An 18,389-nucleotide genomic window follows, 5' to 3' on the forward strand; every position below is an offset into this window, starting at 1 on the left:
AGCATGCAAGGCATGATGGTGGGAGTCAGGTCGCAAGGTCCAACAACAGAACTCGAGAAGAATTATGTTGAATGAAGGACACCGAAGACCTTCATTCGGTGGCCGTCGTCGATCGTTCATTACTCTGCGGTTTGAGCTCGCACGAGGTCGGTGCAGCGCGTGGCTCCGTTGGAGCTGGAACCGACCGAAGAACAAGGAGTGTTAGTGCAACAATTGACTCATCTAGAATAAACTGTATTCAAAGCATTGAATAGGCGAAAACATGATAAGTCATCCAACGTAAGCAAATGATATTGTTTCATGTTCTAACTAGTTGTACGTAACTTGGAGATCAAAATTTGTCTAGAATTTGTTCGTCTTGAATTCGGCATCATGAAGTCCCTTCTGATCTCGCTCATCATTGTGCTTGCCACGTGCGTGTCTGCTAATCTTGATGAAGGTAAGAATTATAACCGCGAGTTATGAGTGTCATTGTAGCCTTAACTGAAATGAAGTATCACACATTGCAGTTTTGATATTGCAAATACTGGATTAGGTTCGATTTTTGCGCCACTGAACAGTTTACTCGTTTTTTGAGGGGATAAATCTAAAACTTAATGATTGAATTATTTTCAGATTGCTTGAGAGTCAATTTAATCCCAATTATTGCTTAGTAAATTTTTCTGCTAATTTTTTTCGTGGATTCCTGTCTACGACTATCCGATAGTTTAGAAAAAACTTGAATCGCAAAGGCTTAAAACCAAGTCGTTGGCAGTTTGGTCCAAGCCCCACAGACTACGCCGCGCCTAGTCGGTCTATGACCAAGCTTCATCTCAGCATGCACGCAGAGATATGAGTGAAACTTTGTGCAAATAATGACGCACCTTTTGCCATTGTATGGGTCACCGTCACTCAATATGACTCTGCAACAGGGCGTATCAGTGTCCTCTCTTTGTTCGTACATTGGGTAGGACAGTGTGTCACCATTTGGACAATATGATCCATTTATTTTTCTGAGTGCAAACACTTCTGCTTGAAAACTCCCGAGGAAGCAGCAGGATCTGTTGTAGCTTCTACTGTCCGGTGTTCATGTCGCAATCCAAGAGCAGTAATTCGTCTTGATGGACAGTAAAGGCTTTATGACTTCACACGCTGCGCGGAGAGCCTTGCCGTCGGGGTATGTTAAAAGCTACGAAAATTATTTTTGAACGGTTTCGTTATTGTTTTGTTGATTTTTTGTATTTTAGTTCCTTGATTACCACACATTCTGACATTTAAATTAAATGGCTATTATTTTTATTGGGTGTCTAAACTAGGTACCTTTACATAAACATGTATAAACGATTGGTTGGAATTTTTCATCGATAAACCGTACGTCCGGTTATTACAAATAGTCAATTCATATGTCAAGCAATAAATCCCTATTATAATGGTAAATAAATAAATAAAAATAATAATTTTACAGAAATTATAATTCCGAGGATTTTCTTAAAACAATTTTTTCTATTAGTACAGCGACACGACATATTTTCTCTAAAAAATAGCTAAACGGCACAGACGAGTTTTTCTTAGCTTTGAAGACTAATTTAACTACCACACAAGGCGTGTACCAATTTTCAATTAAGATTGTTTATTGCCTGCTAATTGTGTTTTGGATCAGCATGCACATTAAACAATATAATCCATCACGCCCCAGAAGTTATATCAAACTTTTTGGCGCATAGCCATGACGACTAAAATTTCTTGTGCGCGCTGTGTTAGCGGTCAACTTATGAAACATGTTGACGATTATTATAAAATTATTTACTACCCACTTACTTTATTCTGAATTCGTGGGCATCCTGAAAAAAAATAATTAATTGATTGTGGCTCTATAAGGCACATCTATAAACTCGTTTTCACGTCTGGCAGCCTCCCTATATATGTAGATTAGTCACGCAACACGTCATCGGATTGTAACGTGTCTCACTCGACGACTTAAGAGTATTGGAAAGAATTAGGTACATGAATTTGATGATTCGTAAAATCCTTCTGGAGTTATTTACTTATTGCACTCTCATTGATATTGATTGGCCTAGAGCGTGACGTGATAAGGGCGCTATATATACGCGTTTGGAAAGCATTAACGTTGTTCTGTAACACGGTGAACTTGACACTCCCTTATATAGGGCCTGGAATTTCGCCTTCCATTCAGGTTATGATAAATAGTTTTTAGTATAATAATATAGTACCGTATATTAACTTCATAATTAATTAATAATTTTATATTAATAATTTTGTGTGGAGTATTCCGATCTCCTCAGAGGATGATAGCTATACTGCGCGATTCTTGCAATTTTTTGAAAATAATCCTAAATTACATTACATAGCATCCACATTTTGAGTATCGGGAAACCCTTGGCTCCTTATTTTAAATGCAGCCAACACAAGGGAGCATTTCGAAATTCAACTGTGACCCCTAATGGAAAGTGGCCAAGGCTATTTTGTTATTACGATTAATTCAAATACCGTACATGAGAATAAACAAGTTTCTCACGCTCAGCGCCTCGCTCATCCCGTCGGAAGCGTGGTTCAGAGTCACGCGTATTGCATCCTACGCCACGCAGCGGCGGCGTCATCACGCCCGCTGCTCTGCAATGCTCGCGGCCCACGCATGTTTGTATGCATTACTTACGACCAAAGAAGCTCGGCACACCCGAAGACATCCGGGCTGCCTTGATGTATGATCGTGGGAGCTTCTTTTTCTCAGATGCTGCGGCCTACACTATTAGCGCACTACACTCTGATGCGACAAAAAGTGCGCTAATAAAAAAATTATTGAAACATTAAATGTAATTTCATGCTGTAAAATTTTTCGACTTTTCATGAAATAATAAATAGTAATTACCAGGAATTGTAATTGACTCGGTGCGCGGTGTGCTCGATCACGAATCGTTCTAAAATATCAAACCCCGATCGAGAGGTGCGAAACGTGCCTGAGCATTTAACAAAACAACGCAGCTTTTATTAGGAGCAGCCTTGAATAGTGCGATTTCACCCACATGCCCAGATATTGATTCTATTTCATTTAACGGACGTATTCAACGCGTATGTCATCATGCATGGACATGCCTCATGCAGCCTTGATCATATCTGGCAGAAGCTTAGTCTGATGCTCTCGAAAAATGTTCATGATTTGTAAACGTATAGTTTGGTCACAACGGTGACGTAGTATGGCCACAACTGTGAATTGACCATTAAATCTATCGCCGGTTCTGAACATCAAATAATTCTCACAGCTTGTCATCAAATAATTCACACAGCAACATGCAACTCACTGCTCCAATTTTGTTGCGCTTAATTAACCACCAGGCCACCTCGTCGATTTTACCAAAACTGTCGCAGGTAGCTGGGTTCGAGCCCACAACTCCCGCTCCAATCTTTGTACTCTGAACTGTAACAACTGGGCTACCCTGCCCTGACATGATGCCCTGATATGATGTGAATCATAATCGCTACATGCAGCTGTTCATCTCATGAACTGAATAATGAATAATAAATGCAACTGGCGGCTGGTATTCTCGTACAACTCTTGATATGTTCTATGAAATGAATCATATTCTGTTTTTAATGTGCTCTTATTTTGCACTTATCTCCGGCAATTTTATTTACTGGGGAGGTGATCACCCGTTCAGGAGAAAGTGATTCACTTGGAAGGCCACGCACCTTGTAAGGCAACAAGCGTATGCGTACAAAGCAGCGCAATATGGTCACTAAACTTATGGCTTTACGAGCGCTACAAATTATCAAAATAATATGCATATCCTGCGACTGTGAAGCAAGATAACCTCTGACTCATAGATAACCTGATGTTCACCGAGAACATTTACTGCTCTGATGATACATTTATTTTAGATTTAGATTTTTTAGATATTAGATTTTTAAAAAGTTCAATATGCCGTGGGCCGTGTACGTTGACGAAGCATTTGGTATTGTAAAATATGTTTAAAGCTCACAGTTTTTCTGTTTTTAAAGTCAAGTTTCCAATATTAAATCAGCCTGTTAATTATTTACCACTTCATTTCATTCAGTCAATATGACGACACATAAACGAACATCTTTAAACATTCAAAGTAAAACCACGCTTCCAAAATTTACCAACCGTCTTGATTGTTATTTTATATTTTGGTGATGATAAATTAGTTTGGCGTCAAAATTAACCTTCCTACATTAGCCTATAGGTTACCTAGGTTAGAGTTCATGCCCTACCAAACTGCCACCTGGCGCCTGACTCTCTCTCTCCCTGCCATGTGCGCTTGGCGCCAGCTTATGCTTGTGAACCTGCAACTCTTAACAGACATGGCGGTACTTTTTTGCTTCGCGGGCAAATCTTGCTCAGAGAACAACTACTGTTATTCCCGAGATCGAGAATAAATTATCAAGTGAAAGATCATTCTCTGTTGAGAAATTAGTTCACTAAATGTTGCAATCATCACTGTAACATTTCAAAAAGTGCCGAAATAGGAACGACGTCGTGAAGAGGTGGCAATATTTTTTGAGTATAAAGGTCAGGTATGAGATGATTTTTCAAGACTGACTTCATCTCAATAGAGGATCCGTAAAAGATGCTAAGCCAAAAACGTCCAATAAGGTTCTTGCGGTACTAAATCTGTTTGTTGCAGCTATTTCTTTGAATTTTTTAAATATTGTGGAGTATTTGGTTGGATATGTTTTATTAAAATTTTCTTCCAAATTGAGATAAATTGCCAGAAAATTTTAATTTATTCTCTCAATAACTCGTGTAATTATTTTTCCATCAAACATTTGACTTGTCATGACAAAAAGTATCCTCTACTTCTCAAAAGTATTCTAGACAGTATACGTATATTGAGTTAATTTACTTACACTCATTACCCATTATTCCACTATGATTAAAGCCAAAAAGTGTCACTTACCATGCATGTATCATTCACAAATATACATCTAATAAAACAACTAAGTAAGTTCCCAAATCAAAAAATACTGTTTTTTGCGTGCCAAAACATCGAAGTTTCTTAACGTTTCGCTCGAAGTTTTCCCTCGCTCATATCTTCCCTGTTAAGTATTGATGAATGCAGCACCTGACGGCTGCACGCGCGAGAGAGCGTCCTCCTCTATACAGCCCTGACCGCGCGCACAACCTTGGGCACAAGAACTGCCCGCCCTGACCCACTACTGCCCGCCCTGACCCACTACTGCCCGCCCTGACCCACTACTGCCCGCCCTGACCCACTTAATTCATCCTAACCGATGCTCGACAAAATTTCCCGGCGTACGTTGGTGTTCGAATACTTACCGTTGCTGTTTTCATTTTTTATTAGTGATGCAAGTTTCTTTTTTGTTGAGACATTTTAAATCAACATAATTTAAGGATTGACAAAGTGACTTTGATTGGAATCCTTATATTTACGAAATATTTATCTATATAAACAGAAACAAATAATATATCTACGGTCATAAGTTTTTTCTATCATTCAACCACCAGCTTCAATCAAATAATAACGTATTTTTTGGTTGTGGTACGTTACCTATATTAATAAATGTCAGTATGTAAGTACTGGGGCTTATGACTAGCTGTTCTAAAAATTCACTATTACCTGATAAAAACATTAGTCGTTGGCTTCTTCAATTGAAGTGAACATGAACAAATAAGCGCTTAGAAAATATTTTAATTTATACGCTTACCGGTAATTAAGGCGTTACCCGCAGTGCTCGGTAATGCCTAGGCAAGGTTAGCAGGTTAGGTTTGGTTAGTCAAGTGTAACCGGTTAAATTAGGTTTGCTAGGCACAACAGATTAAACAAGATTAGGCCATAGCCTAGGGGATTCAATTGATTGCTATTCATGCGAAAGTTCTGGATGTTCAGTCTCCATAAAGCATCGTACATTTCCATCAAATAACTTCATGAATGATTCCGTGAGAGTCACCGAAGAACTATTGTCTTACTTGTCATCCGACAGTCTATTACTTATCTTATGACACGTTTACAGTCGCCTGAAAAGCAAAATGCACATCAACAGACTAACAGATAGAAGACGACAGTGATATTCGTGTGTGCAGGATTGTCTTCAAACACACATGTCAACGAACAATGTGACGTTTGAAAATAGAGAGTGTAACTTGATTTTGCATATTATTTTGACCTTACTAATGGAGATTATATCTCTTTCGAAAGATTTTCTATTCAGTGCGTAAAAATGAATGAGTTCAAATCACAAAAAATTCACACAAATGTTATTACCACATGATTTGTACTCGTACAACAGTCCGAGAACAACAAACATAGGTGGAACAACTACCGTAGGGTACCAGCGCCTATGAAACTTCGTAGAGGTGCAGCCTTTATCCCACGGTTTCCTTCTTAAACAGATCCTTCATTTAAATCCAACCAAAGTCGCTGCCGGTTTTAAATCCATCGCCTACAGTCCGCTCCCAAATCCACCCGTGGGTTCCACAGGGACAAGTTTGAGCGTGGGCGTCCCGCGGTAGCCAATAAGTGCAGGTAGAAAGCAGCCGGTCCCGGTCGGGTTGACCGTTCAGCGCAGCTCGACCCACGCCCATTGGTCGCATGTTATGTAGCCATTACATTTAGTCATTTATAGTTACACATTTTACATCGATCTAAAGCAAGCCAAAAATTGAGAGGTGTGCTTGGGAGAGGCCAATAACGATGTTGTGCAGTGTCCGTCCTGCCGCGCTTGCCCAAGAATTGTGAAACATCCATGTTGTCGATAAACTACAGAGCTGTTAATAATAACATTTATTTCTTTCGCATTCAATTTTATTCCCCTTAGCAACCCTTTCATTATTATTGTATTTTTCTTCTCAAATCAGAACCCTGTGAACAGCATAACCCCAAATCTTATTACTTTTTTCATCAACCTTTTTTTACGTCTTGACCACTAATTTTCGCATCTAATTTGATACACTAATTTCGAACTGTATCAAATAATTATTTAGAAAATCGAACCCTGCGTGTAGAGAAGAGTTAAAGAACTTGGGATGAAATAAAATGTAGTAAATGTACACTCGCAAGCGACTGATCAATGAAACTAGCTAGTATCGTCTATTAAATGTGAAGCGCGGTGGAATTCCCCAATTTCTGTAGAACTTACCGTGCTCAGTCTATAATTGTGACGGTTAATGGAGCTACACGATGCTGTGCCTTGACATGCTCGAATTGGTCACGTAATTTGTGACTTGGTGACGCGCTCTTCACGCTGTCAACGATCTTTAATTGCCGTGTCACCGAAGTTTTTTAAAGGGCTTGCTGTTCATTCTGTGACAGCTTCTAATTAATGAGTGAAATAGGACATTATTCACTGTTTTTAAAAATTAGAATAAACTCAGATAATGTAATAAGAGAGCCTTCCTAAACTAAACGACCTGCCATGAGAATAGGTATTGAAATAACTCATGACCTTTGTATGTTTAATTGCGCGATACTATATACTATAGTGTAATGAAAACTCGCAACCTGGTTGTCAATCACATCATGTCACCAGATGTTGTCCTGGCAAGTGTCAAGTTGAAGCTCTTGAGCAACTCGAGTTGATTGACGCCCCCAACTTGACTAAATGAATCGATGCAGCATAAGCGCAACAACTGATGTTCTGTAACTATAAAAATTAAAGAGTTTGTTCAGCTGATGTTATGACACCTGTAGGGAGCTTTCCGAAAAGCTTGGCCTTCCATCCTAAATGAATGAGAAAAAAGTACGTCTAAGTTTCGTCCGTATCAAAATAGCCTGCAGTTGATAGGGACCTATATACATACGTAAACATTGTTCACCTGAAGGGCTCTGCTTTCGCATTCACTTGGTGTGTACAAATTTGTTTATTATACGATAACTTTACTTTACTAATTCCTGAATATGAAATCCGGACTGAGATGTAAAAAGTACAAAGAATTCATTACCTCGATAACTCTGTCGAGTCACATAGTAATCGCTCCCAAGCAAACAACTGAAAGTAAATTAGCATTCAAATTATTCCAATTAATTTCAAAAAGCAGGGCTCCAAAGAAGCTTCTGTAAAAACCGTGACGCAACTATATGCTATTCACGGAAGCAAGGCTCGTAAAGCAGTTTAAAATCTTTGCCACCTTGACGCTTACAATTGAAATAACTGCTGTTCTCAATCACCCATGACCACACGACATCTATGGTTCACACCAACGCAGAGCAATGAAAGTAATCTGGACTCGCCTTTAAATGCATCACGTCTACGAGTCGCCTAAATTTCTTACACAAGTCGCCCACAACATGGAGTCTAAATTCACCTGCGCCTTTTCTAGCGGTTTACACCCACACACAATTGAAGTAGAGGGGACATTATTCAGAGCGCACTCACTCCAATCTAATCGTTAGCCGCTTACATAAGATATCTTGAAGTTTATTGCCGCTCTGATGACATCGTTTGCATGTTTCAACTCAATAATTGCCGTCCTGATGAAGTCAACGTGCAAGAAAAATGTGGATAAGAGGCCACTGACTCCTGATGAACCAATCGAGATGGCTAAATTTTGCAAGAAACACAAACCAAAAACTCGCAACGTCTGCCAATTCTGTTCCATAGCTATACTAGGTCGAGCAGCTTGGTTTAGTTTTTTTTCTTATTACAATACATTTTTGTTTGTTTAGTTGGAAGCCTAATTTCAGTTATTTTATCTTAATACATTTTCATTATATAGTTTTCCTTCATTCCATGTCCCAGGCATCTCTGTGTTTTTTTTTTTTCGTTACAAATCTGTCAATAACTACTTTCCTTTCGTTTACGGCATCAAGTCGACATTTTAATAACATAATTTGACTCACTTATCCTCAAGAAACGAACGGCGCACCACACTTGGAGCGTATTATACACATTGTGTTCGTTGCGTTGTTTTCTGCTAGAGTTGTGGTGATATTTTTCTCGGGAAATCTCCATGCGAAACTCCTTGACCGAAATTGAGTGTTGGTGCGCCATTCTATCGCTTCATCTTCATTACGAGGCTCTGCAGAGCGCAGCTGTCACTCGGCTCCTTCATTGGAAGATCTTCCGCTGCATCCCTGCGCTGCACTAAGGCGGAGCTCGTCGTCCTTGTTTCCAGCAAACAACGTAAACTGAATTCAAAACTTATCACTGGGCAAGCACAAAAATTATTCCCGACGGTCTGCAACGAAATAAATTTCTAATATTATAATGATATTACACAAGAGGAAGAACTCGCAATATACGTGCAATAAAGATCAGATTTGAGTCCCTAAAAGTTCGTTGATGGAAGGAATTCAGATACTTTTTCCCCCCGCGTTAGATTACTCTATAGGTTTAGGTTATATTTCATTAACGTACAAAGTGCAAAAATGTATTCCTAAAATTATTTGAATAATATTTGGTCTTTTAAGCCTAAACTGATTTGATTTCGACCACATGTCATATTCAATGTATCTATTGGACGCCGGTTCATTGTATAATTAAATTTTTAGTATTCTTTTTGTGTTTTAACTTAGCGCCCAGCTGGTAGAGCAGAAATTGAGCAGGGTGGCCCAAAAATACTAGCACGAATCTGAGAAAGCTTGGAGTTAGTTTACTGCTAGAATCGGCAGCTTGTAATCGAATTGAGACGCGTTGGTGGCTCGTGACGCTCCGAAAACTGCGGGTAAACCGAGTTAAGGAAGGCAGTCATGGTTGCCGTGGGAGTTGCGTCCTGCACGCTTATCTCGCAAATCCCTGCCATGGCCAAATATGCGTTCAGAACTCAATGTATTGCGCCCCCACTGAAAGTCGGTGCGCTGCTACGAGCAGACAACACAACAATTTTACCGTTGTGGTTAATTAACGTGTCCGGCTGAGAACTAAAATTCGGTGACAACAACTGTAATTTTTTTCTGCCATCGTCGAAAAATATTGAACGTCAAGTATGGTTGATAGGACACCAAAGCCCTTCAGGAATCAAATTACTGTAGTAAGTCATAACCGTAGATGAAAATATTTAAAATTCATTAATTTCCGGAAAAGAGAAGAGCACTAAAACCATTTTTTAACGTTTGGTTATGATTCGTTTCAAACACTTTCATGCAGATCAGTTTTACCGCCGCAATCATTTAAAACTCATATGTGACCCTAAAATAACACTTAGTTATAACAAAACTTGGAATATAATCGAAAAAATTGTTCTCCTTGTGCCATTGAACCACATTGAGTAAGTAACTTCTTTTCGAAATTTTAACTATGTATTTATATACTCGTTTTTAGCTTCATAAAGTTCTAAAATTATACTCATTTCATTTATGGTTTATGCAAAGCCAAGTTGACGCTTATCGGATCTTTAATCTCTTCTTCGCAAGAAAACAACGCATACTAAAGCGAGTGTAAAAGGTTTTTTACCTCATAATACTGACTGAAACAGGCTAATTATTTCTTGCTGTATCCCACGCCAGCTCTGACGCGGTCGCTGAGCGTGAGCGTGCGCGAGCCTTCACTGCTGCTCTCCTTCAACAAAATTCGTCCTCCTCGACGCAACGCGTTGTCCGACTCGCAGGATCTGCTCACTCTCGAGTTCGACGACCAGCACAGGTTCTCCATCGTCCTGGACCGGCAACATGCTTCAGGTACGTTGGGGCTCAAGAGGGACGACCAGCATAGGTTCTCCATCGTCCTGGACCGGCAACAGGGATCAGGTACGTTGGGGCTCAAGAGGGACGACCAGCATATAGGTTCACCATCGTCCTGGACCGGCAACAGGAGCCAGGTAAGTTGGGACTCAAGAGGGACGACCAGCACAGGTTCTCCATCATCCTGGACCGGCAACAGGGGTCAGGTAAGTTGGGAATCAAGAGGGACGACCAGCACAGGTTCTCCATCATCCTGGACCGGCAACAGGGGTCAGGTAAGTTGGGAATCAAGAGGGACGACTCCATCGTCCTGGACCGGCAACAGGGGCCAGGTACGTTGAGACTCAAGAGGGACGACTAGTACAGGTTCTCCATCGTCCTGGACCGGCAACAGGAGTCAGGTACGTTGGGACTCAAGAGGGACGACCAGTACTGGTTCTCTATCGTCCTGGACCGGCAACAGAGATCAGGTACGTTGGGATTCAAGAGGGACGACTAGTACAGGTTCTTTATCGTCCTGGACCGGCAACAGGGGCCAGGTACGTTGGGACTCAAGTGGGACGACCAGTACAGGTTCCCCTGAAGTACTAGCAATGTGTTCACGTGCAATGCAGCCCTTTGAGTGCTCTTTATTAGTAGAGATGTTATAAATTAGTCAGAAGTTTGTAATGCATTCTATGGAATTTAATCTATTGTTTGCTACTGATCTTGACTCGAATTGATATTAAAATCTAATTTTTTTATGATTTAAGCTCACTTGAAGCTAAAAAATAGGTTCAAATGAAAAATATTGTATGATCGAATTAGATTGAATTTCAGTGACTTAACAATGAGGGATTTCAAAATATAATAAATTTTCTCCTATTCACCCGTTACTGCTCAAAGAATTATATGTATCTTATTGCGGCCAACGTATTCAAATAATTTAAGGAGGGTCTAAGATACCATTTAAAGATGAAGTTGGAAGTGAAGTTCATTTAATTGAATCGTAATTAATTGAATTCAGTTAGATCATATAGATCATTAAATAAAATCTCATATATATATGTGGAGAGAATAAAAATACCTTCAATTTAATTGAAATGCCAGCAATGTTCATTCGAAGACAAGTATGATGCTGAGTGTTGAAGATGAAGGTCAAGTTCATGATCGAGATCACGACTACGCAGATGTCGTCTGAGTGTCACGAAGGCATGCACTGAGAGTCCTAATAAATTATTGAGTCCCTCGTCCTTGTTCTTGTTTGTGGCCTTCACTGTTGAAAACAATGCTAACTTCACAGCGCTGAGGTCTACAGCTTGACGAGGATCCGGGTACATTCATATCCCGTGACACTCATCACAAAAACATTCGAGTTCGTGAATTTATTGTCACCAAAATAGCAATGTCATTTTCTAATAATGTAGATGTTTCAAAATTAATACGTTTTACTTACAGGGATTTGTGTTTCAGCTCCAGTTCAAAATTTTAATAAATGTCGAAACCAAAATAATTGAGATTTTTATAATGTGGAAACAAAAAAAATTTATCGATACCAAAAGAATTTAGGTTTTTATAAATTTTCGAAACCAAATGAATAAGAATTTTCCATTTGGAACGGTTTGTCTTAAAACCAAGAAACATTGAATATTTCTGACTTCATTCGATACACTACAAATTCTTACGTGTTTCCAATACACGAGTATTCGTACTTTCAACTCAATTGTGTATACATTAATCTCATTATGCACTCTATTTTGAAGCGTTTTCTATATATGTTTTCTAAAGTAATCTCAACGTCAAAGAACTTTAACGAAAATCCGCAACCTTCTCAGAGCTTGCCCTATTTAAAATTTTCGTCATGGCATGTGTGGCGTGGAGGTCAGAACCCAATATTAAAATTTGATCTTAAAATTTCTCTGTCTCATTCCGTAACAATATTGGAAACGTAGGAAGCCCTTCTTTTGGGTATTTGCGCCATCATATAACACGAAAAGTGACCCTAAATTTATTGTTCCTCAGTGATCTTCGAGACGGTGATGGGCGGGGAGGTGGAGCGACAGCTCCTGAAGGTGTCGGAGGTGACGCCGAAGCTGCTGGTGAAGCAGCTGCTTGTGGAGCTGCAGCAGGAGGGGTCAGGCCAGGCCACCGTCTACGTGGGGTGCCGTCGGGCAGGAACCATCGACCTGCCCATGACGCCCAAACAAATGGCGAAAGAAGACTCAAAACTCGTCGTTGTGAGTGACCACTTGAAATAAATAAGTATAGGATTGGTGGTAATTCACTAGCGCAGTGCTGAAAGATAATATCTTTTCTGCGAAGCTGATGACAATTGCAGCCTCGATACCTCTGGCTGTATTGACTCTTTTTATGAACAAAAAAATCTGAGCATGACTCATATCCAATTTAATGTATTTTATTATTTGTGAAGTTAGTTTAAATTTAAAGTAAATATTTTTAATTAACTTATAATCAAAATTTAAGATAAATTTTAAGATTCTTGCAAACCACTTGATGCTTATTGAATCGTTAGATAATAACAAGAAGCTTGGCACGACTCATGCGATCTTTAAACATGTGCTTGATGTCATGCATGCCTCACCTACGCAAAGTTGCTTCTTATGAGCGCAACTAAACGTTTGGTGGAGGCGCGCGTTTGAATGTCGCACCCGAGCAGTGCAGTCGAGTTGATTGCCTTAGCAGGCAGAGGCTTGCCTCGCATACATTCCTTACCACGCTTTTGCCTCCGGTGTGATCTGGTTTCAAACGCAAGACATATCGATATCTTACTGCGATTTTATGTAAAGTCGGGAGTGCATTTTTTACCTCAAATTAATTTACTTAAAACATTTATTTATTGTTTTTGTGAAATTTTGTAATGACGGTAAACCATGGTGATCTATTCCGATGCCGGTATTTGCCGGGCCACTGTCTTCAGTTCGTGAACTCGTCTCACCGAACGATTTGTTTCGGTGAAACATCTTCATATTAATTGTGATATGCGATGATTTCAATGCAAATGTTTAATGTTAGACGATGTACAAGGTTTATTTAGTTCTTATTCTCATAAAACGAACATTTGTAGTGCCTGCAGAATTTGTAATTCTCCCTTAGATGATGGAGATTATTTTCTTTGTAGCGCCGGGGTCGTCAGTCTGACGTGACCGTGGACGTGAACGTCGAGGTGATGTTCCTGCTCAGCAAACTAGGCTGCACCGACGCTACCCTAGCCAACGACCCCAACATTCAGGCTCAGTCAAATGAAGTCTATACCTACCGTAGAGGTGAGCTTGCCTGCGTATTGAAAGTAAATAAGTAACAAGTAATAGTAAATAAGATGTTACGTCAGCCGGAACCTAACTAGAGGTGGCCTATCTGAATTTTAAAACAAATGATAATAGAGTTGAGTTGCAACAATCGATGTGATGCGGATCGTTGCTTCAAGTCAAAAGTACAAGAGATCATAGAGAGTCACGGATGTAAAAATCAAATGAATTTATTTATACGAGAAACATATTGCAACGTTTCATCACTGGAAGGTGAGACGTTAACTTCATGGAAATGCCTTTCTCGACAATAAATTTGAAAGAATTCGCGCTTGTGACCGTAAGGTAAGTACGACTCAGACTAACGAATCCAAGTTAATGTCTGTTGAAGATATACCTCTTTGTCTAGCTTGCCCTATTTGCGTATTATTTTTGAGTTTTCTTTTATTGGATCGTACGTTTGGATGAAATTACCTACTGTTTCGCAAGGAAATTCGACATTTTCCTCTTTAAATCTGACCGACGGACATTCCAACTCTTTCTGTATAACTTTGTTATAACGAATATACTAAATAAAATCGCTACACGATTATCAATAAGAGAAGATATTACAATGATTCACTAGTCGATCATCAAAAATGTATCCATTGCTGACAATGTTTCCATATTGACGTTTTCCCGTTGGGTTTCCTCACTAATGCAGATGGGCGAGCTGAACGGTGACAATCCTAGATTGTCATGTTTATCATAATTTTAGCTTGGGGCTTTGGAGGTAGCCTAATTTAATTACTATGAATTTAAATGCCTGCAAAAATTGAAACAAATGTTAATGGTTTACAGTTCCACACTGTTAAATTTGCTGTGTTATGCTATCTATATAAGGTTCCCATGAAACATCGTTCTTAAACCCGGATTATGAGCGCATGTCTGGTCTAATGAAGTCAGCTCAGATTAAACGACCTTCACGCCATCCCACATGCGGTCGGGGTTTTTTTCTACAAACGGTTGTCCTTCTAACCAACGCGTAATATTTTGTTTCTAGATATTTATTTTTCTTATCGAAAATCGCAAAAATCATAATCTTATTCTTTGCACTTGGGGAAATATATTTTTTTCTCATAACGAGAGACAAGTGGGAATACTGGTAACAGTATAGTTTCGAACATCCACACTAATATCATTGGCCATATAATGTAAGTTACTACGGTTGCATCTCGCGGTTGCTTCTGGCACTTTTCCTGTTTCCTACTTTATGACTAATCAAACGGTAAACACTTCACAAAGAATGAAGCGATTGTTGAATGTGGTCATTGAGTGCTCCAATCCGCTATGCACTTCAATTGCTTGTTAATGTTGGCATGTCAGCAGCATTTATCACTGGTGCCGCTGTTGTGGCCCGAATTCCGTTTGAAAGCCTATTTTATTTTACTGTCAGCTGACGGATGTCAAAATCTTCGGTTTCGTGGAGAGCCTTGTCCCACTTTCACACAACCCATCCAGCTGCCTCCTCTCGAGCCAGTCGCAGCCTTAAAAAGAGGTAACGCCATCCTCGACAGCCTGGCCTCCTGCGTTGAGATTTACTAATGCCGAAGACTTGTTAACTTGCGACTCCTTGTGAACGGAGGCCGCCCAAAGTTGCATGTCTGAATTTGATTGGAATGCATATTTCGTTGTATGTCAGCTGCATGATTTTTCTGTATCAAAATTGACTTCAGCACCGCTAACTTCTGTTGCCTCTTCTTTAACATAACTAACAATTTTCGAGCACGGTTTGCAAAAGGTAATTGGTTATGAAAGTAACATGAACTTTTCATATTCTTGAAATCGAGAAATTTGTTATACGTGTTCGAATTTCAACAGTTTTTTCAAAGAACATATTTCCGGAGAAATTTAACGCGGCTTCAACAGTAGATATTGACTCTTTTCGAAAGCTCAACCAAACTATAGCGAAAATTTTAACAGTCATTCACCCGTGAAAAAAAAAATTATAGTAAGAGACATTGAATGGGAAAAGACCCTCGTAGACAGCAATAGTAGCTGCATTGCTCCTGTTTCGATTTTTAAAAACTGTTTGCATTTTTCCTGATCTTACCTGTCTAGCTTCTTTTTCACTATGCTTTGTTTTACTCAGACAACCGAATAAAAACTATGTCATAAGAGACTACTTGTAAAGGCAGCATGACACTAAGAAGTAACGGTACTTGGCGTGACAGTTTTATAATTATGTGACAGTTGACGCTATCTGGAGATGTTTTAAACCGAGCTATTCTTGTTCGTCAATTTTACTTCCCAATTAGCTTTGAACCTTCTCTCTCTGTGCAACCTTCTCGTCCGGATACTTTGCCAGACCCCTAACAAATAATAAAATAATTCTCTTTCTGAGGCATGATGCTTTCTTTAAAGCTACGGGAGCCGCATGGACACCTCGCGCTGCTGTGAGAACCTACTCTAATTCCTCCAATGCGGACGCTCAAGTCATAATCTCAATGTATCGGGAGCCTCTGGAGCTTGTCAGACCCAAAGAACAGCTGGTTCAGTGGTTCCCAGGTCAGTTGAGTCATTTCCTTCGTAGTTGGATTGGGAGCTTGTCACTCCTATAGTGCAGCTATTTCAGTGGTTTACAGATTAGTTCAATCCTTTTGTCAGACTCGATCATGTAAAGAATAGCCTCTACATTATTCCAGTGTGATAACAGTCTCAACTCAATCATGCAGCGCAAGGGCTCTGCAAAATTCATCACAAAAATTTATTGCATAAAAAGCAAATTGCGAATCTGACCTGGACAAAACAGCTATTTTGGCGATTCACGGTTGATTTGGTTTGATTTTAAATTTTCAATTCAGGCCTTTGAACATCTATTTCTGTTCCTGAAACAAATTATGCTTAGCTTAGCGTTAGTATTCAATTTACATCTCTCTGCACAGAGCACGTGGCTGGATTTTTAGGAACTTCTTGTACTGATTCGTTTGGTGTCCTTGACTACCTTTGTGCGCCAGTTCTTACTCGACAGTCCCACACTGACTAGCGTTGACGACTTCACTCTTAAAATCCTGTTTTTTCGTTTACTAACAGCACTGCAATTATAAAATCTTGCATAAATTATCTTCTGTGAAGAATTAAACTGTAACGAGTCCAAAAACGGTTAATATTTTGTCTATTTCGTAATATCTTTCTCATTTTCTGCTCTTGCAGGTGATATCCCAGTACAGCACGAAGAAGAGAGCGGTGAGTGAATTCTAAAACTTTCAGACATAAATTAATCTCAATATTTTATCTAATCTCCTTAGGCTCAGCCGAATTTTCAACACAAGTCATTGCAAAGAGTTTTATTCAGATCTTCGGATAGCACGTACATTTGTTTCTGTAAGATGTATACAGAATATTGACAATCAAATAATTTAAAAATTTCAATGCAGAGTATAAGCAAATAATCAAATAAGTCCAACATTTTCGTGGGAAGATCTTGGCACGGAAGCCATAATATGAACTTTACAACACAACATGTTAGCAAGACTATTCGAACAAGAATTTATGAACAAATCAGAGGGAGCGTGAAAATAACTTACCGAAATAATTTATTCCTAAGGCAGGTATGACCAGACTGCAGGGTGTAAACTGTCAAGTAAGCTTTGGTACCAATTAAAGGCAATTGAAGGTTGGAACAAAAACTTTCATATTTATAATGCTTTTGATGGTCAAATTCTAGTAGGATTAGTTAAAGTTAAAAAGGCCTAAATCGGTTAAGTAGGAGATGGATAACTTTAAAGTAAATCAAGGCATCAACGTTGAGAACAAGAGATTTTAGGTAATATTCCAAACATGATGCTACTTTAATGTAATTTAATTACTTTGTTTGAATGAATGACATGGTCCTAATAAATTTTCACACGCTTAGTAACGCTCTACAATAAATATATCTCTACCACCAAATAACATACCGTAGCATATGTTATACCTTAGCTCAATTCGATAGTTATGAAGTAGCATGTAAATTGTACACCCATGTCCCCGTCGGTGACTGGTTGTGGTGCTGCTGCAGGTACGGTGCTTGTCAAGACGCTCAGCGAGCTCATCGAAACCATCAAGGAACTCCAGATCGAAATCCAAACTCAGGTAAAAAGGGGGTTTGGAAGTTCCTCAGCCTGTTTCAAATACTAGAATTAGAAATAAATATTTTATTGAGGATAATTTTATACTTTTTTCATTGTTGACGATAATTTTTGGTTACTTTGTTTAAAGTGGACTATTTAACTTTCAAAATGTCGGCTCAATTTTCTAACGGCTGCATTTTTTTCTTTCGAAAATTTCATCTACGTTATAAAAATACCACAGATTTCTTGTAATTTTGTGGAGTCATAATGTGTTCAAGTTATTTGAACAATGTTTTCTCCGTAATTTTTGTTCAATTCCTCGGTTTTGGGCAGCGCGAGGAGACGGCGCTGCTGCGCGACGCGCTCCTCAACTGCGAGGCCTGCAAGCCTGGTAGGCGCTCAACAAATAAGCTATTATAGGCGCGCTACAGGCGGCCGACCATCGCTACATTAGCGGCCAC

The 18,389-nt window shown here is 39.4% G+C and overlaps 1 protein-coding gene across 7 annotated transcripts in view; it reads left to right on the plus strand.

The window, feature by feature from the left end:
* The first annotated feature begins 113 nt into the window (after positions 1 to 113).
* Positions 114 to 18,389, plus strand: part of LOC108683238 (cartilage oligomeric matrix protein) — a 29,531-nt gene continuing 11,255 nt past the window's right edge. For 2 of the 7 annotated variants that reach the window (XM_018172533.1, XM_047880242.1), the window contains exons 1-8: positions 114 to 439; positions 10,419 to 10,589; positions 12,594 to 12,808; positions 13,711 to 13,855; positions 16,241 to 16,384; positions 17,030 to 17,062; positions 17,877 to 17,950; positions 18,262 to 18,319. In XM_018172533.1, the coding sequence (XP_018028022.1) occupies positions 373 to 439; positions 10,419 to 10,589; positions 12,594 to 12,808; positions 13,711 to 13,855; positions 16,241 to 16,384; positions 17,030 to 17,062; positions 17,877 to 17,950; positions 18,262 to 18,319 (907 nt within the window). In that variant the 5' untranslated portion in view covers positions 114 to 372. Of the gene's footprint in view, positions 440 to 10,418; positions 10,590 to 10,615; positions 10,659 to 10,761; positions 10,799 to 10,824; positions 10,868 to 12,593; positions 12,809 to 13,710; positions 13,856 to 15,272; positions 15,375 to 16,240; positions 16,385 to 17,029; positions 17,063 to 17,876; positions 17,951 to 18,261; positions 18,320 to 18,389 lie in introns of those variants that run through there. The other 5 variants (XM_018172534.1, XM_018172535.1, XM_018172536.1 and 2 more) reach the window with 5 other exon arrangements.

This window comes from Hyalella azteca, unplaced genomic scaffold, assembly GCF_000764305.2.
Source record: "Hyalella azteca isolate HAZT.00-mixed unplaced genomic scaffold, Hazt_2.0.2 contig5053, whole genome shotgun sequence".
Classification (NCBI taxonomy): Eukaryota; Metazoa; Arthropoda; class Malacostraca; order Amphipoda; family Hyalellidae; genus Hyalella; species Hyalella azteca.